Source organism: Helobdella robusta, assembly GCF_000326865.2.
Source record: "Helobdella robusta unplaced genomic scaffold HELROscaffold_75, whole genome shotgun sequence".
Taxonomy (NCBI): domain Eukaryota; kingdom Metazoa; phylum Annelida; class Clitellata; order Rhynchobdellida; family Glossiphoniidae; genus Helobdella; species Helobdella robusta.
In genome coordinates, this window is record NW_008705426.1 from 240,382 (window position 1) to 260,987 (window position 20,606).

Below are 20,606 nucleotides of genomic sequence, written 5' to 3' on the forward strand. Positions count from 1 at the left end.
TAGGAGAATCAGGTCTGGGTTGTGATGACGAGCCCTGCGTGCCATAAAGAAATAAATTTCATTCACCTGAAGCAATAAATGAATAAACACAAAAATTCCTATTTTCATTTAACAAAGAAAATATGTGATTACACATATACATATAAATAAATACAATATTCTATAAATTCTACCAAATGTTTAGCGTTAATATGTTTGTAAATATAAATAAATAAATACATACAATTAAGTATCACATTTTTTAGTACCTTAGTACCTTTTAAAATTATGGAAATAATAATTATGATAATTGGTTTAATAATGTCTAAACTCTAAAGAGATTGTTTATTATAATTTTTTTGAAAGAGTTTGTAGACACACAAAATGAACAATTTACTAACTTAAAAAATGTTTTATGGAATTTCAAACATAACTTTCATTTTTAAGAGCACATAAAAAAAGCTTAGTCTTTTTAAGAATTAAGAGGCTAGTTCACAATTCAAAATTTCATAAAAATAATGAACAGAGCAAACAGATTCTCTGGTGCAAATTCTTCAGTTTACCTTTGAAGAATTTTAATGAATTTTAAGACCTTTTTAATGACCCTTCTTAAATCTCACAAGGAGAGTAATTAAAAATGAGATTTACAAAGTATTTGAACCAGGGTGGCACTAACTAAACCGGTTGTTAAATTATTTTAAAAAATACGGAATTTCCGCTTTAATGCAGCTGACAACCATTTCAAATTTCATTGTTTAACTCTGAAAAACTTGACTCAAATCAGCTTGCTTAAGTCTTAAGCTTGCCAAGGGTCCCAGAATAATTGTTCATAAGATTTTTACTTTGAATCTACAAATTAACATCAAGACTAACTGTCGGGGCTGCCATTCTTACGGTTTATTCATTTTAATTTAAAGGAACAAAAAGTCAAAAACAAGTTTTTTACAGTAACAAACACAGATTCAAAAATAACGACTTAGGACGAAACGTCAGGAAGGCTGTCCACGAATTTATTTGACAGTGGTTAAAGGTTAAAGGTCGAAGTTTGGCCAAGGGCTGCGGGTTAGACAATCAAGTGTTATGATCTATTTGACGTGACTAAAAAGCGAGAAAATTAGTAAATTGAAAAGAAACAACCACGTTTTTAGAAATAAATCAAACTTTTATAGATAATTTGCCTTCATTAAAAATCCTTATGCAGTATTTTTTATATTCATTTAGTGATTTGTATTTAACATCAATCAATCAATCAATCAATCAATCAATTAGCTTATAAAGCGCTATTTCCGCGATGTTCAACAGCGCTCCTCAATGAATTTTGAAAACAGATGGGTCTTGAGATCCGCTCTGAACTTCGCAAGCGATGGAGAAATAGTTAGAGAAGTAGGCAGAGAGTTCCAGAGAAAAGGACCAGAAAAAGCAAAAGCAGATTTGGCAAAAGAGTGTTTAACACGAGTTAAGAAAAAGCGAGAAGAAGAAGACGATCGTAAACCGGGGCGTTTAGGTTCAATTAATATATCTGATAAGTACTTAGGAAATAATTTAGATTGAGACTTATACATGAACGTGCAAATTTTAAAAATTATTCTATATTTTATAGGTAGCCAGTGCAAGAGAACAAGATATGGAGATATATGAGAAAAGAAAGGGGCACGAGCAACTAGACGAGCAGCAGAGTTAAAAGCTTTACTTAAAGGATAGAGTATAGAGTCAGGAAGACCATAGTAGAGCGAGTTACAATAATCAATCCTAGATAAGACTAACGAAGTAACAAGAAGGAGAAGAGTAGGATCATCAAGAAAAGGCCAAAGTTTTTTTATTCTACGTAGATGAAAGTAAGAGCTTCTAGCAACACTATTAATCTGAGAAGAGAGAGACCTAGTAGAATCCAAGATATAACCTAGACACGAAACTTATGAGAGACATCAAGAGTTTTAGAATCAGGTAAGATAATAGGAGGAATAGTAATTGAGTGTTTAGATTTATTAAAACAAATTAATTCAAACTTAGAAGGATTAAGTTTAAGACACATAGAATCAGACCAAGCGATAATCGAAGAAAGACATAGAGATAAATTATGAAGAACATTATTGAGATTAGATGGAGGAAAAGAAGTATAAATATAAGAATCATCAGCATATAGTTGACTAGAGAAAGAAAAGTTATTAATAATACGAGGTAGTTCAGAAGTATAGAGTATAAATAGAAGAGGGCCAAGGATAGAACTCTGTATCTGTTTAACTTGACTTAGTTTGGTGAGATTAAACTCTATAAATTCTTTAAAAAATATGTATAAATTTAAATTATTACAATTAAACAAGTAATCTAACCCTAACCCTAACCCTTTGCTGAATCTGCTTTGGCTTTTTCTGGCCCTTTTCTCTGATTGATACATTAAGTATATCATACATATATATGTAGAATATACCAAGAGCTGCGGGTTAGACAATCAAGTGTTATGATCTATTTGACGTGACTAAAAAGCGAGAAAATTAGTAAATTGAAAGGAAACAACCACGTTTTTAGAAATAAATCAAACTTTTATAGATAATTTGCCTTCATTAAAAATCCTTATGCAGTATTTTTTATATTCATTTAGTGATTTGTATTTAACATCTGTATCTGTTTAACTTGACTTAGTTTGGTGAGATTAAACTCTATAAATTCTTTAAAAAATATGTATAAATTTAAATTATTACAATTAAACAAGTAATCTAACCCTAACCCTAACCCTTTGCTGAATCTGCTTTGGCTTTTTCTGGCCCTTTTCTCTGATTGATACATTAAGTATATCATACATATATATGTAGAATATACACAAGCATGTTTTATTCTATTTATATAAAGTATATATATTAACTATTCTATGTTTTTACATCATTTAAAAGTAAAACTGTTTAAAAGTACAAATAATGTAAATCTAAATAATCAAATTTTACGTGAATTCGTCGCATTTCTAACGTTTTTTGCGATCAAATTTAAAAAAATTTCAGTCTTTAGCGTACGATTCTGTGAAATTTCATCAATGAAAATTGTGTGTAAAATTTTTTCGGTAAAAATCAGTGTCATTACTCACAATATTTTTTTCCACAAACAATTAATTTAATTTTAAAATTTTTATAAAATTCTAAACAAAAATTGTATGTAAAATCATTTTTCATTATAATTAGTTATTGTTATATATTACCATCTATAATTTTTATAAAAACTAAAAAATTAATTCTAGTATTTATCAGTAAATCACAGAAATAGATTGAAATAAAAAAAGAAATGAATCTTCCTGGTTTAAAAAATGAGGTAATTAAATTAATTAAGAAATTGGCAAATATTTTTTAACCAATTATCTATCTAATAATTTTCTATTTTTATATAATTACATAATTTTAATTATCAATGTTCATATATAATCACATAATTATACATAAAAACACTCCTCCATACACACACATACAATATGAATACATGCTTATGTTTCTATCTATCTATATCATTTACATTTAATTTACAATTTACATTACCAAGTTTACAACTTAGTAGTAATGTAATTAATACAGTATTTTTGAATTAGTGTAACTCGGCTAGTGTAACTGTAACTACTATCTGATTACTACACAGCAGTATAGTTTTAGTTAGAATGCAGAGTTTTCTAAAACCAATAATTCTCAAATGTAGAGGATGGTAGATAAATCAATATCCTCTTACTACTAGATAAGATTTGAATATATATATATATATATATATATATATATAATATACATGCAATTATTTATATATATTACATATACACATATGTAATATATATATATATATGTGTGTGTGTGTGATCTAGCATTTCTTTATTTTATGTAGTTTGTGATGTTTGTTTATATATATATACACATATATATGTATTCTATTTTGTAAGAAGGAATAATTTCACTTGAACAAACTTATATATTCTGTCTGCCAAAAGGCGAATTATGACTTCATTTAAAAATATCAGGAAAAAAATAACTGTTTAGTTTTTCTATTTTCGTTTTCAATTAATTAATTAAGTCATTTTACTTTATTAATTAATAAATTTAATTAATTAATAAATGAATAAATGTAGTATAATGTAAGTAAAGAATGTTAAAGGGGAAATAGTTTTTTTCTTGATTAACTAACCAACAGTTGTTACTTGAAGAATTTCATTAGTCAAATGAAACATCTTGTTCTATATTTAATAATTTAAAAAACAATATTTGCAGTCGCTAGGTGTCACCCCGGCCGCCACAAGCCCCAGTGATGTGATGATAATGACGAAAAAGCCTAAAAAAATTATTCATTTCAGTGACGGTGCGTTCGAAGAATATTCAGATGATGATGACGACGGCAAGAATGCAACTGCTGGTGTAGATCAAAAAAATGAAAATACTCTTATAGACCCGGTTACTGATGATGATGGTGGTGGTGATGATGATGACATTGGTGGTGCTGATGATGATGGCATCAACAAAGTTATATATTTAATTATATCACTATCATCTTCTCTTAAATAACTTTTTTGCTTTTGCAGAAAACCCAAACCTGGCCATCTTACATTTTATCAAGTGAATAATTATTTCATTCAGTATTTCGTCATCATCGTCATCATCATCACCACCGTCATCATCATCATCATCACCAGTTCTAGATGGCGCTGGAGAAAAGTTGGCCTGGTTCTTTGGCATCACAAGTCCAAAATATCAATACGCCATTGATGAATACATGCGAAGGAAAAAAGAGGTAACGATGATTATGATGTCGGTGATGATAATGATGATGGCGGTGATGACCTCAATTATGTTGATTATAGCTACATTAAGTTTATTAATAACTATTAATCAATCAGTTCTATCTCTATCGTCTTACTTTCGCTTTTTACTTAGGCATTCGCTTAGTTATTTATTTGTTCTTTCATTTGTTCACTCATTCATTCGTTCATTCATTCACTCATTCATTCACTCAATCAGGAGCAGGAAGATCGTGAGTTTGAAGAGAGAGAAAGACAGGCCAAAATGGAACGAGAGACGAGAATAAAAAATGACAAACAACGACAAAGTAGTAATAGTATTGCTACCATAGAAACAAACAAAAGCAATATTTCTGTAATATCACCCACCAAACCAATCTCAAATGCCGAAAAGCTTTCCATATACTCAACCGGCCGGACAGCCGATGATTACATTAAAACCGAGAGTGAAGCCATTTCGGATTTTCCAGAAGTTATTATTTCTTCGGAGATTCCCAACAAAGGTTTCAATTCCGGTTCAGCTGCTGCTGCTTCTTCTGTTGCTGTCAATTTAGCTGAGCTCGGGTCTGATAATGACGCCTCAAGTGACGTCACCAAATTTTGAAAAGTGCTTGATTTTGAAATACAGCGCAGATGAAACAATGATAAATATTTTTCTTATTATCTATCTATGTTATGGTTTAATGAATTTATTTCCGTTTTTCGATGTTTTTCTTTATTTCAATGAAAAACTTTTTTCAATGTTTTGTTATCATCTGCCTATTCCACATATCATCTATTATATTACGACAGACGCGAGCGAAATTGTAAATAAAGCTGGCTTGCTCGTCTGGCTGAAATCCAGACGACCAATAGAATTCAAGCAATGCTTATTTGCTCTTGCCACCACGATTCAAACTGACCAATCAGCTTCAGTTTATCTTTCTCTATGGCGTGTTGTAGTTGGTCAATTTCTAATTTTAACCTCTTCAATGATGAGACGATGTTTCTGTGCCTGAAAATTCGAAAGTATGAAAGAAAGATAACCATTTTATTGGCTCAATTATTATCGGTTAGTCATTTTTAGACTCACCTAGCTCTCTCCTTCTCAAATTCACCAATCAAACTATCTTCTTCATCGTTGTTCAAACCATCACCATAACCTAAATAAGTTAGCATTGGTGAAAGTATGACCTACATACATAGTTAAAAAAATAATTATGACCTCATTGCATAATTATAAGTATTAAAATAACGTTAAAGATAATTATAGCAGCAGTTTTTTTACCCTCATTCATCTTCTGTATTCTTATCTTTTCTATTCTATATTTCAATTTATCTGCCAAAAAATTAAAGCAACTTATAATTATTATTGTTGCAACTTAAATCACACATAAACATCATTCATTCATCCAATCGTTTATTCGTTTTTTATTATTTGTTCATAAACATCTACTTACTCTACTGATTCATTCATTCACTCTTCATTTACAAATTGATTTACTCAATCATTCATTCATCCACTCGTTCGTTCATTCATTCATCAACTTTATGATCTCACTTATATTTTCTTTAACGTTAACTAAAGCCATCCCGAGTTGTTTGGCAGTGGCGGTCAATTCATTCAGTTGAACTTTGCTATCTTTGATGTACTTGTAACCTTCACTTTCTCGTTTGAAAACCTCGAAGGCCTCCTTCCTACCTAGAGACATCGCCGAGACTGAAACCAATTTTTAAGTTTGAAAGGTGTAAATTAGTCAGCGTAATGTGTAATTCATTATAGGTAAATGTGATAGTGAATACAAGTGTTTGAGTAATCATAATGTTAACGTGGACTTGTGTGTATCTGCTTCTCACGCATTTGCAAGGTAGATGCGAATGCAGCGAATGTAAAGATGGTTAATTTGTAATTTTGATGCGAACTAACAATGTAGAAATAGTAAAGTGTCGCTAGTTGTAATGTGATAGAAATGGATGAATATCTACTTTTTTTGCTTCCCAACTTCCTGGCGTCATTTCTACTCAGCGACACCGTACTTGATGACGAAGACGACGACGATGGTGGTGGTGATGATGATAACATTGATGTAGATGGTGGTGGTTTTGGTGATGGTGCTTGCGCCAGTTTTGATGGCGATGATGATGAAAATGATAAAGACGGAGGCGTGTGTTTTTGATGTTGATGTTTGTTCGATTGTACAAAACTTTGCGATGTTGAATGAGATAATTGTTGTTGTTGTTGTCGTTGATGATGTTGTTGTTGTTGCTGTTGATGTTGTTGTTGATGTTGTTGTTTCGATTTTTTGATCAAATTCACCAAAACATCTTGAACATTGGAAAAATTAGTATTTCATCATTATTTCATTTATCCCCGTTCGTTCGTTCGTTCGTTCATCCATTCATCACTCACTTATCTCATTATCTCTCTGCAATAGTAATTTTTTCAAATTCGAGTTTTCCTCCATCAAATTAGCCCCGTCCTCTTGACCAACTTTACTGAAATCTGATTGGTCAGATTTTTCATTCTCTTTCTGGACGACGTTGTTTGATTGGCAAGTGCATCTCCGTATTCTTTTCTATTTAGGGAGATTTAATTTGATTGGTTGTTGAAAAATCATGTATTTTATGAATGAATTAACATAAATTACTATAATAAGTATTCAATATAAGATGTGTATATATATAAATATATTCATGTTTATTCATATTTATTTAGAATTGTCAACGAAAACAAACTCTCATGATGGAGCAGCATTTTAAAATCTTCCTCACATCTCCATCCACCAATAACATTTCGCCGTCATCATTATCATCACTGCCGCCATCATCATCATCGTCGGTGTTATTATTATTATTATTATTATTATTATTAGTACTAGACTGGCTGTTGTTGTTCTTATTGCCTTTTTTCGTTAGGTAAGCATTAACGACATTTATGCACCTTTGAGAGAAAAATAAAATAATAATTATCGAACCAATAACAACAACAACAATAATAATAATCGAACCAATAACAACAACAACAATAATAATAATCGAACCAATAACAACAACAACAATAATAATAATCGAACCAATAACAACAACAACAATAATAATAATCGAACCAATAACAACAACAACAATAATAATAATCGAACCAATAACAACAACAACAATAATAATAATCGAACCAATAACAACAACAACAATAATAATAATCGAACCAATAACAACAACAACAATAATAATAATCGAACCAATAACAACAACAACAATAATAATAATCGAACCAATAACAACAACAACAATAATAATAATCGAACCAATAACAACAACAACAATAATAATAATCGAACCAATAACAATAATAATAATATTTTAAGTGTAATAATTACTCCTTCAATTCGGTTTCATCCAATTTTCCATTCGTGCTTTCAAGAGCGCCATTGTTACAATTATTATTATCATTATCATTATTACTATTGTAATTATTGTTGTTTATTTTCAGCTGCAGGGTCAAAAGTTCAATCTGTTTCTTCAACCTTGAGATGGTGACCTTGTCATCAATGACCTCATTGATGTAAGCCTCGTTATGTATCTGGGACACGCGCTGGGCAAATCGGCACGATGATATGGTCTCCTAAGTAGGTCAAATAAATTAACCTATTAATTAGATAATAATAATAATAGTAGTAGTAGTAGTACTACTACTAGTGGAGATCCAGACGTTTTTGATATATAGTATCTTGAATCGGCCGGACAGTTATATTATCATTATGCAGGTTTCATTATGTAGGTTTCTATAGTTCAATTGTTGTGGAACCTGACGCTGGCTGATGATGTAGTGAATAATCTATAATCTATATATAGGCTGGCGGTTTGACGTACTTCGACATTGTTAGCATCTAGAGAGCAGGTCGTGATCATCGTGGTCATGCAGTTTCCGCCCAGACTGTCACGCAGTATGGACGTTAAAAGGCTGTTCCTATACGGTATGTGAGACTTCCGATCGGAGAGTGTCACTATAACCTAGAACGGTGGTGATGATGACGATGATGATGTTGGTGAAAGTAAAAATATCAGTTATTAAACTACTTTAAAAACCAAATCAAAATCGTGTCATCGCCATCATCCTCAACATCATCAACAACAACAACATCATCATCATCATCAACATGGACAACAACAACATCATCATCATCATCAACATGGACAACAACAACATCATCATCAACATCATCATCATCACCATAACCTGTTCCAGGTGATGCAGCGATAGATTGATGTGTTTGGCTTCGTTCAACGTCACTCCGTCAACTCGCGACTTACTCACTCTCTCCGAACTGATGATGATGATGATGATCACGATTATTATTATTATTTTTATTATGCAGTTGACCTTGACCTCGACGACGATTGTTATAAATAATTACTACGATGACAAAAAAAGCATTAGCTAAACTGGTAGCAGTGTTGGTAAAATGATATCAACTAAACCGATGAAGATGATGACGACGACGACGATGATGATGATGACAATGATGACAATAACGAACCAACCCTGCCAAATCGACGAGATGTAACTTGGAATTTCTGATGAGAGAGGAATGGAGTTGCTTGATGGATAAGTGGATGGTGAAGATGCAGTGCGAGCGAGTCGATTGAATGTTCATAGGAGTCTGATTGAATGAATGATTGATTGGTTGGTTAATTGATTGGTTGATTGATTGATTGGTCGATCGATTGGCTAATTAATTGGATGATTGATCTCTAGACCGATTGGACATAAGGAAACAAAGACTCATTTTTCAAACAAAGCTTTCTTTTCATAAAAAAAATTTAAGCCATAACCCTCATTCTCCCAACCAATCAAATTTAAATTACACATTCGAGCAACGCGACACATATTAAAGCAGCCACGCAAATAACCCAGCCAATCAGACCTCGGCAACGACTCTGTTGATATCTCCAATGAATAGCATGTCTCTAGCTTCATCTTCATCCTTCACCAATCGTATGCTGAGATTTTTCAAGTGAATATTGTGGTCATTGTCTTCTTGCAGAGATAGCTTCCTGATAATGATGAAGATGGTTATGATGATGATGATAGTTACGATGATGATGATGATTACGAAGATAATGATGGTGGTTATGATGATGACGATATAAAGATGAAAGGACGAAGTAGAAAAGAGAATGAAGACGATCGGGGAAGAAATAAAACTTATTAGATAAACATCAGTAATAAAGAACTCACGGCAACTTATTGTTATTATTATTGTTGTTGTTATTATTATTATTATTGTTGTTGTTATCTTGATAGTAGTAGTCGTCGTTGGATAGCAGATCGTAACCGGAATCGTTATAAATCTCCAGGTAGGATATGCCGATTGTGTGCTCCAAGTCCATTCGGCTGTTTTTCCGCTGATTATTATTATTATTATTATTATTATTATTATATAGTTATGTAGAGTTATTGATATAGATTATAGATTTATATATAGTTATTTCGTCGTCGTCATCATCATCATCGTCGTCGTTCTACTCATCATTTCAATCATCATCAAAAATGAACCTTGAATGTGTCGAATATGTACTCAATGGTCCTGACAATGATACCACGATCGTCTAGACGTCTGCCACCTCCAGACATGGTGTAAGTTTTTCCACTACCAGTCTAGACAATGATTATTATTATTATTATTATTATTTATTAATATTTCTATTATTAACTCCGAACCTGCCCGTAGACAAATATAGTTCCATTATAACCTTGCAGTGCACTGATGATGATAATATATATTAATATTTAAATTAATTAAAAATAATTATGAATAAATTAGTTATAATTATTAATTATAATTATATAAATTAATATTATATAAATTATAATTGTACTTGTCAACTATAGGCTTGGCTATTTTCTGAAATATTTCCTCTTGGTTAGTGTCACAGTCAAAAATGTCATTAAATCTTTGGTTAAAAATAAGTTACCAATAAAAATTATTATTATTATTATCGTTATTATTATTATTTTCATTGTTATTATTATTATTATTATCATCATCATTACATACTTAAATCTGAAGTGCTCGATTTTGTTATTGATTAAGCCGTCGTTCACTTTCTTGGGGATTGTTATGGTTAGGGAGGAGCCATCATCATTAACATTAGTATCAGTCTTATTTGTGTTATTATGATTATTTTCTTTATTTATTTTTATGGCCTGTATGGTTTTAAAATTTTTAAATTAATCACCATTTGTTTAGTTAGTTTGTTAGACTATTTAATTTTATTTATATTTTATAACCAACCAATGAGTGATTGAATAAATGAACAGATGAATGAATAAATAAATAAATTAATAAATGAGTGAATAAAAAAGTAAACTAATAGATAAATAAATTATAAATAAATAATTAAAAAATTATATTTTTACTGCTTTTTTAGATGATGGTGAGGCTAACGGTTTTAGGCGGGCATACACTTTAATACATTCTTTCACCATTATCAGAAAAATATTTTTAAAATCAAATTTATGATAAAAATCATTTTTATTTTAATATTATTAAAACGTGAAATTTGTTAAACAAGAAGTAAAAGTCGTAGTTTTTAGCCCAAAGCACTTGCGTTGTTATAGAAACCAATTGCAGTTTTAAGTGTTAAAGTAAATTTAAGTAATAAAAAAACCATTGAAGTGCAGTCCATGAATCAAACTTAAAAAATTTTGAGTTAAAAAATTAAATCAACAACACAAATATAACAACTAAATAATTATCAACACAAAAAAAAATTTTGTTAAAAAAAATTATAAGTTTTCCTTATGTTTGACAACATTTTGTCTGAAAAAAAGTTCAATGCATTTTACGGTAGATAATAAAGTAATAAAAATTGCCGTTTTTAGTAATTAATTCGCTAAGTTGTTTATGCACACATGGTCTAAAATTGACATTTATCGAATTTCGGTGATTTAATAAAAATGCCGGTTTTGATATAAATTTCCTAATTTCTCTGCCGAATTTTTTTTGATTTGATATTTTAACAGTCATTCGAGTTATTTATAACTTTTTCCAAATTGTTTTATCTCGTGGAACAATCGCCATTAGTTTTGATTAGTTTTGATTGATTCAGTTCAGGCATTCAGCATTCTAGTGTTTCAAGTAGAGGACCCACTGACTCTGACTTAGGATAGGATGACTTCGAAGTGCAATCCGAGATGTTTTATTGATATTTCCATCGGAGGCCAACCTGGTTAGTTTTTATTTGTAACAACTTTTGATCTCATGTTTAATTGTTTAGTTAGTAGTTTTTTAGTTAACTTTTTTCAAGTTTAAAATTTTTATTTGCCATTTGATTTTGAATCTACACTTTTGCTTCTTAAATTTTATGTCATTAATTTTCACTGACCTGAAGGTTCAGTTATCAATTATTTTTTTACCATTCTTTTAAATGAACTCATATTATCAAATCAATTTTTACAAAATTAAAATTACAATAGTAATATAAATCAAAGTTAATATTTTTTAAATTTAATTATTAAATATATTTAGAGGGTTAATTGACTAATTTCATTTCTCCCACATATCTTTAGCTGGTCGATTAGTGATAGAACTATTTGCAAATATTTGCCCAAAGACATGTGAGAATTTCAGATGCCTTTGCACAGGTAGTTAGCCCATAATAAAATAACTTTTTAATAATTTGTTTTTAGTATTTAATTATTTATATCTTCAAAGTTATCTTAACTTTAAAAATAATTATTGTAATGGTTACAATGATTAAAATATTATTAGGTGAACAAGGGGTCAGCAAACATTCTGGCAAGAAACTCTACTACAAGTCCTCTTTGTTTCATAGAGTCGTCAGAGGTTTCATGGTTCAGGGCGGAGATTTTGATAAAGGTGAGTAGGGCTCAGGCCATAAAGTATGTAATATCCAAAATGGATATTAATATATTATGCTCATTTTGAAGCCTTTTCAAGAAGAGTTAATGATATATATAATGTTTATAAAAAGGAGTTTGAGTTGAAATGTTATAGTATTGGCTATCAGATAGACATTGAATTATTTCTAAATATAATTATTAATATTTAATTATGAGATAAGTATATAATTAATTGATTATTATTATATATTTTTTATTTCTATAGGGGATGGTACTGGAGGGGAATCAATATATGGATCACAGTTTCAAGGTGGATGGCTTGTTGTGTTGATTGATTGATTGATTGATTGATTGATTAGTTGGATGTTTGATAGATTAGTTGATGGGTTAATTGGTTTTTTTAGTTGATAAATTGATGAATTTATGGGCTAGTTGGCTAAATAAATGATCATTCTATAATTGCTTTTGTGTAGTTTTGAGTAATGTTCGTTAATGATAATGAAAACAATAATTAATTTCTTAATAAATAATTATTATTATAATTAATAATTATGTTATTATTATTGAATATTCATTTCATAGATGAGAACTTTGATATGATACACGATAAGCCTGGCCTCCTATCAATGGCGAACAAGGGTCCAAACAGTAATGGGTCTCAATTCTTCATGTAAGTTTTTGTTTGTTTGTTTGTTTGTATGTTTGTTTGTATGTTTGTTTGTTTGTTTGAATGTTTGTTTGTTTTGCGCGCGTGTGTGTAAGTTATTTGTGTGTAATAAACAGTTGCAGTAAGTGTTGATAAAAAAATTATTCTTACCACAGAACGACAAAGCCAGCACCACATTTAGATGGGTTTGTGTTGGGTTTTTCCTTTTTTTGCGCGGTCAATCCACCAATCAACCAATCATTCTACTATTCAATCAATCTGTCAATTAAATCATTCTACAATCAAACAATCAGTCATTCAACTGGTTTGTCCATCGGGACACCGTTCCATCACACAATCAACTGACCATCTAACCAATAAACACACCACCATCAACCAATCAGAAAACACGTAGTGTTTGGTCACGTGATCAGTGGTTTTGAGGTCGTGGAGGTCATAGAAAAGTTGGAGACGGATGCCAAAGATCGACCCAAAGTTCCTGTCGTCGTTTCAAACTGCGGGGAATTAGTACTGAAAAAAGTTAAGGCATGTAACGGTGTAGCAATTAATGGCGTCTATCTATATGTGTGTATCTGTGTGTGTTTGCGTGTGGGCGTGTGTGTGCGCGCATTGATGGCTAGATAAGTTTTAATTAGTCAATTAGTTGGTTGGCTGCTTGTCATTCTCACACATACCTTCATTCATTCAATGTTGAAATGTTGAATCACTCACTAATTTTTTGTCGCCAGAGGGAAGCAAAAAAACAAAAGACCGCAACTAAAGGTGGCAGTGATGATGATGATGGTAATAAAAGCAGTGATAGTAGTAGTAGTAGTAGTAGTAGTTCGTCTTCATCTTCATCATCATCGTCATCATCATCATCATCATCTGGAAGTGAACAAGATGGAAAGAAGAGAAAAAGAAAGAGAAAAAGAACGAAAAAGAAGAAGAGTAAGAGAGATAAAAAGACAAAAGGCAGTGTCGTTGGGCCCGATATGTTAGGATCTATCATTTTTTTTTTCAAGATAGATGGATTGAATGATTGATTGAATGGTATAATTTCTGGATGAATGAATGAATTAATTAATTAATTGATGTATGTATGGATGAATGAATGAATTGATGTGTGTATGAATGAATGAATGGATGAATGGATTACCTTAAATATTTACAGTGAAAGTAACGCATCAGCAACAATTGAAGACGATAAGAAGGACGCATCAACAAAGAGCATAATTGAAAGTGAAACTGGATTCTACTGCTCCATCAATCCGGGTGAGATCCCGGAAATCCCGATGAATAAATTTCTATACAGAAAAAGTCCGAAAAAGCCTGATGTTTCTAAATTTAGCAACGAGGCCACTGTTGCTTGTACTACTGCTGCTGCTGCTGGTGGTGGTGGTGATAATGATGTTGATAAAAGGAATAATGGTAACGGTCATGACGATGATGTTTTGGTGATTGATAGAAAGAAGGGAAGAGGTGACGAAGAGGATGAAGATGATGTTAGAAGATTCAGGTTGGTTGGTTGTCTGGTCGGTTGGTTGGTTGTATGTTTAGTTGGTTGATTGATTAGTAATAATGATTGTCATGTAATATCACTATTTCCATTATGAGTTTTTGTATTTGTATGAATATAACAATACCAATTCAAGCAACTGTATGCATGTTTGAATGAATAAGTAAGTGAAATAAATGAATGAATGAACAGGGAGCGAGAGAAAAGAAGGCAGCAAGAAAGGAGTGACAGCTATGCCTGGAGAGATATGGATGAAAGGAGAGAGGCAGATAGGAACTGTGAGAAGAGGAAAATTAAAGGAAGGGGAGCAGTGGTTAGTTGATAGATTGACTGATTGATTGATTAAATGAATGAATGAATGAATGAATGAATGAATGAATGAATGACAGAGGTATCATTCGCGGTCGAGAAGTAGGTCACGTGGGACGACCCCACCCCATTGGAAGAGGGAACAAATGAGGTTAACCAGTCTGGATGAGGCCTTGAAATCTATTAATAACTCAAAGTGGGTTTTTTCCAAGTTTCATCTTTTTTCTTTTTGTGCAAGTTTCGCTTTTATTTCGTCGTCAGTGTATTTAAAGTATTGAAATACTGAATTTTGACTTCGTAAGGGTGACAATGACGGTTTCTATTTCGATTTCAGATGGAACAAAGGTGATAATGTGCCGACCAAAGATAAACACAACGACAGCAAAGATAACGAAGCCGAACCTGACGATCACAATAGAAGGGCAAGTTGCAAGCACCAGAAGGATGTAAGTAGCAATAAAAGTAAAAGGAGGGGATTCGGAAAACGAGATGACGATAATGGAGACGCTGATGATAATGATCGTGATGATGGTGGCGGCGGTCATGATGATGATCGCTGGGGCCGGGGAAGGAAGGATCGTATGCTGTCTGACATGTTCTCATCCAGTGGGAAGCAACTTGTCTGCATTGAGAGGTCAGTCAGCTGTGTGGTGATGACGACGAGCTTGATGATGATGATGATGATGATGATGATATTAATAATAATTACAACATTAATAATTATAATAATATTTATTCAATTTTATTGCCCACCACAGTTACGACGCTAGGAACGTTTTACTCAATAGAAGTAAAAATAGCACAGCAGCCACTGCCTCAACTGCTGCTGCTGCTGACGATGACGATGCTGACCGTCATCATCATCAGCACCGTTCTCATCATCAGCGTGGAAGACATAATGATGATGATGATGATGATAAAAAATGGAAGCGGAAATCTTCATCATCCTCGCCCAAAGTACGAGTTGTGCAGTCTAAAATTAGCATCATAAAAAACAGAAACGCAGACGATGATGATGAAGACGACGATGACGATGATGATGGGGTGACCAAAGATCATAAAAGGCATAATGAAGGTGAAAAGATTAATAAGAGACATCCAGAGGCATCGTCATCTGAATTATCACCATCGAAAATTCGAAGGACCATTGGTGATGATGCCGTTTATGATCCTGTCAAAAAATCAACCGACAGAGGAGGCAGAGAAGTGCTCAGTCACAAGGCTGCAAATATGGAAGAGGATTCCAAAAAAGGTCGTAATAGACGTCACGCTGATGATGTGAAGTCGACTAATAAAAGTTTCGACGATGAAACGCCGAGGAAGCTCAGTCGCGAACGACGTGCTGATAAAAAATCCAGAAAAAATGATGCCACAAAATCGAGAGGCGATGATGATGAGGAGGAGGAGGAAGAGGAGGATTTGAAGAAAAAGAAATTTTCAAAAGATGGTTTGGAAATGAGACGACATGATGCTGCTGCTGCTGCTGCCGATGATGATGGTGATGGTGGTGAAGTCAACAGATCCAAGTTTGTGGAAGAGAGAGCACCTGATGATAGGAAGATGAGAGAGAATGTAAAAAGTGATTCTGCTTCAAAAAATTCTTCCAAGAACAACGCTGCCGACGATGAAGATGCAGAGGCTAGGAGGTATAGGAGGGCCGGAAGGAAAAGAAAATCGCGATCACCCGACAGAAGAGCAATTATGTCAAGTTCATTTCAGGGTCGTCGGTCTTCTGATGCAAACAGAACCGCGTCACCGAGAGTTCAAAGAGCAGCTAGAGGACAGTCAAATGAGAGCCACGAAAATGTGAATAAACAGAGGTCTCGATCGGTGAGCAGTTCAAAAAATGTTGGAACTTCATCCCCTCCACGAAAAAAAAACAGGTCCAAATCGCAGGAAAACATTTCGAGGTTCGATAGAAGTAAAAACCGAATCGATAGAAGCAAATCTAGGTCACCTAGGCGAAGATCTAGGTCAAATAAACAAAGATCTAGACCAGACAGATCTCGATCACCACGAAGAAAATCGAGGTCACCAAGAAGAACAAGAAGAAGTAGGTCAAGGTCGAGGTCTGCCAGGAGAAGAACGAGCAGAAACCGATCAAGGTCAAATAGATTCGGATCAGGCAGAGATAGGTCAGCCGGAAATAGGTCGAGACAGGATAGAAATAGATCCAGATCACGAAACAGGTCCCAGCACAGGCGCGATGAGAGATACGACCGTCGTGGTAATGCCAGCAACAGGTCTCCCCAATCATCTTCCTTCGATAGGAATAGGAGCTCAAATTCGCGCTTGAATCGTCAGAGATCTCCTAACAATATGAATAGAAAAGAGGTTTGTGATGCTTCTGCTTGTTCGATTGTTGCTTGGCTGGTCGATTGGTAGGTTGTGTTTTATTTTGCTCCGTTGTGTTTTAGCATTATCTCTATAAAATTATTAATCCTTAAAAAAGAGACCCCAAAGTTTACGACTTCTTCACAAAAATTTCAGAATGCCCACAACAGAGTGCCATGGCAGCCGCCGGAGGATGATGACGTCATCAACAGCAGCAGCAGTGCAGCTGTCAACATAAAGTACGGAGATGGTGGTATCAACATTGGCAGTGGGAGTGCTAACAAGCAGGGCAGGAAACAACGAATGCCGAACGATAAAAATGAGGATGATAAAATTGACGATTACGTCATGAATGACGTCATCGAGAGAGTAGAAGATGGAGATGGTGATGATGATGATGGTAAGAAAAATGGAGTGAGTGAAGTGATGAAAGATGTCGATCTGTCTGAAAAGTCTATGTCAATGTCTGAAGATGATGCTAACGAAGATGATGATAATAACGTTGGTGTCGTTGTTAATGATAATCGAGATGAGGGCATGGATGGCGCTGATGATGCTGCTGCTGCTGCTGATGATAAAAATGGTGATGCTGCTAAGCAAATGGCAACCGACTATGATAAACGAGTTGTAGAAAGCTTACCTGCAAATGATAAGAACGATGACGATGATGGGGCGGGCAGCGATGATGACGATGACGATGATCTAAGTGGTAATGATAAAAAACAAATTAATAGTGACACAGCTTTGAAACGTAAGAAGAAAAATTCTCCGAAATCATCGTCGTCATCTTCATCATCTTCTTCTTCAACCTCCTCCTCCTCTTCATCATCATCATCGGATGAGGAAGAAGAAGATGACGAGACTCGTAGAAATAAATTGAAAAAAATAAAAAAATTATCAACTAAAATCACTGAAATAAAAAAATCAGCCAAAAATGAAGACACAGACGACGACTATGACGATGAGAAAAAAGTTGCCAAAACGGAGAAAAATAAACCAAAAAAATCGGCTGCTAAGAAAAAGAAGACGGAGAAAAAATCCAAGCGTTCAGTATCATCTTCATCATCTTCTAGCAGCAGCAGCGACAGTAGCAGCAGTAGCAGTGAAAGTGGTACTAATGATGACAGCAGCAGCAGTGGTAGTAGCGGTAGTAGTAGTGGTAGCGATGATGATGGTGGAAAGAAGGAGGAAAAAAAGGACAAAAATTTGAAGAAGACCCATGTTAAAAGAATAAAGTCTGGTGCTGTTGAAAAGTTAAAACATAAAAGTAAAAATGATAACAGGAGAAATACTTTGGATGAAGATAGTGAAGATGAAGAAGATGATGGTGATGCTGATGATAAGGATGCTAAAAGTCATGAAGATGACGACGGCAACAACCAGTCATCTAGCATGCCAGATTTAACTTCAATTCCACTACCACAGCCTCAGCAGCAGCAGCAGCAGCAGTTACTACACAAAAGTAAAGCCAGCGCCACTTCTGAAATGGAAGACAGCAAGCACAAGAGCACGCACGTATCCATGTCCTTCAAGAAACAAGTCTACTCTCTGATGAATACTTCTACCAACATGACCCCCAAGAAGAAGGGAGAAGCTGCTTCGTTCAGTAAAAATAACGTGTCTGATGAAGAGATGGATGATGAAAATCATCAAGTACAAAAGTAAGTCTTCCCTAGCTTTCTCTCTTTTTCTATCTTCTCTCTCTCTCTCTCTCTCTCTCTCTCTCTCTCCTCTTTCGTTATTTCTCCAATTCTTTCTTTCTTTTGTTACATCTAATGAGTTGCAACTTCGTGTAAAAGTTGATTCAGCAAACGTAAATTGTAACAGTCAATTATAATAGGGCTAGCTAGTTTTTAATTGTTATATTTTTGTGATTTTATCTGTGGCTATGAAAGGTTTAAATAATATTTATAATTATATTTTTCATAATTATTAATTGGAATGTTTATTTATTTATTGACACACAGGCACAGATCAAAGAGAAATCCAACTGAAAAGAACATCGAAAACATCATGAAAGAGATGATGAGCAGAGAAAGAGTGGCCGATAAAAAACTTGAAAACTCTGAATTGAACACTAATCTAAAATCGAAATCACCACCCGCTACTACTACCACTACTACTACTACCACCAATAATAATGATGATGACGACGACGACGATGATGATAATAATGTTAATAATAATAAAAAGTATGATGATGATGGTGATGATCATGAAGAAGAGGAGGAAGATGGAGATAACGATAAACCACATCAAGATTTTGAGAAGGGAAGTAGTAGTGGCAGTGCATCAGCAAAAGTGGTGCACGGTAGTGCCAGGTCAAAAAGTATCGACTCTTCTAAAAATGAAACCAAGTCACCTATAAATGAGAATAACTCACCTAGAAATAAAAGTGTTACACCTCAAATGGATAAACAAAAAAAAAGAAATCCGTCGCCGATAACGGAAAGAGGAAGTGGCCATGCCGATGTATCATTGAGGAGAGATGAATCTTCTAGAAGGAGAAGTAGGTCACCCGCAAGAAGGAGGGGCAGTAGATCACCCGCAAGAAGGAGGGGCAGCAGATCACCGAGAAAAAGAAGTAGGTCACGTCGAAGAAGTAGGTCACAAAGAAGAAGAAGAAGTAGGTCAGGAAGAGTGAGAAGTAGGTCAGCAAGAAGAAGCAGATCGCCGAAAAGAAGAAGAAGTAGGTCAACGCGAAGAAGAAGCAGATCAACGCGAAGAAGAAGTAGGTCAGCAAGAAGAAGAAGTAGGTCAGCAAGAAGAAGGAGTCGGTCAGCAAGAAGAAGGAGAGTTAGTAGGTCGCCAAGGAGAAAAAGTAGATCTCCGAGGAGGCGGAGTAGATCGAGAAAAAGAAGTGAAACGCCTAAAAAATCAACTGCATCACCTGGTAGAAGAAGTATGTCGCAGGCAGCAAGTAGCAGAAGAAAGAAGAGTGTCTCGCTTAAACGAAGCGAGTCATCTGAAAGAAATGGGTCACCAGAAAGATCGAAAATTTCCGGAAGTAGGAGGAGAAGAAATAGATCAAGTGAAAAACCGACAAGAAATAGGTCACCTGGAAATAGATCATCCAATAGCAGTAGATCTCCATCAGCGAAAAGAAAAAAATTTGTAGATGATGAGAAAGAGAAGAGAAAGTTTGCCAGAAAAAGCAGGTAAAAAATTTTAATTTTTTTTTTCGAAGTTACTTTTTTAACTTAATTTACTGGTAATATAA

At 33.7% G+C, this 20,606-nt stretch overlaps 3 protein-coding genes across 3 annotated transcripts; 2 read left to right on the forward strand and 1 right to left on the reverse strand.

Moving 5' to 3' along the window:
• Positions 1-3,249: 3,249 nt before the first annotated feature.
• HELRODRAFT_181735 (hypothetical protein) lies at positions 3,250-5,336 on the forward strand (the record flags this gene model as incomplete). Its single annotated transcript, XM_009031525.1, has 4 exons — positions 3,250-3,276; positions 4,209-4,404; positions 4,628-4,725; positions 4,953-5,336. The coding sequence occupies 4 exons, from the start codon at positions 3,250-3,252 to the stop codon at positions 5,334-5,336; spliced, it is 705 nt and encodes a 234-aa protein (XP_009029773.1).
• Positions 5,337-5,590: 254 nt separating this feature from the next.
• Positions 5,591-10,954, reverse strand: HELRODRAFT_181736 (hypothetical protein; the record flags this gene model as incomplete). The annotated part of the gene is made up of 16 exons (XM_009031526.1): positions 5,591-5,726; positions 5,805-5,874; positions 6,273-6,431; positions 7,122-7,287; positions 7,448-7,652; positions 8,089-8,333; positions 8,582-8,722; positions 8,949-9,036; positions 9,254-9,309; positions 9,637-9,766; positions 9,951-10,117; positions 10,269-10,370; positions 10,434-10,476; positions 10,592-10,666; positions 10,771-10,874; positions 10,952-10,954. The coding sequence occupies 16 exons, from the start codon at positions 10,952-10,954 to the stop codon at positions 5,591-5,593; spliced, it is 1,890 nt and encodes a 629-aa protein (XP_009029774.1).
• Positions 10,955-11,886: 932 nt separating this feature from the next.
• On the forward strand, positions 11,887-17,386 carry HELRODRAFT_194385 (hypothetical protein; the record flags this gene model as incomplete). The annotated part of the gene is made up of 13 exons (XM_009031527.1): positions 11,887-11,944; positions 12,285-12,359; positions 12,487-12,594; positions 12,844-12,888; positions 13,161-13,248; positions 13,629-13,764; positions 13,974-14,221; positions 14,399-14,616; positions 14,693-14,729; positions 14,936-15,056; positions 15,133-15,248; positions 15,387-15,686; positions 15,811-17,386. Coding segments are annotated over 13 exons (3,126 nt in total), but the record flags the coding sequence as incomplete, so codon positions are not given.
• Between the last annotated feature and the right edge of the window lie 3,220 nt (positions 17,387-20,606).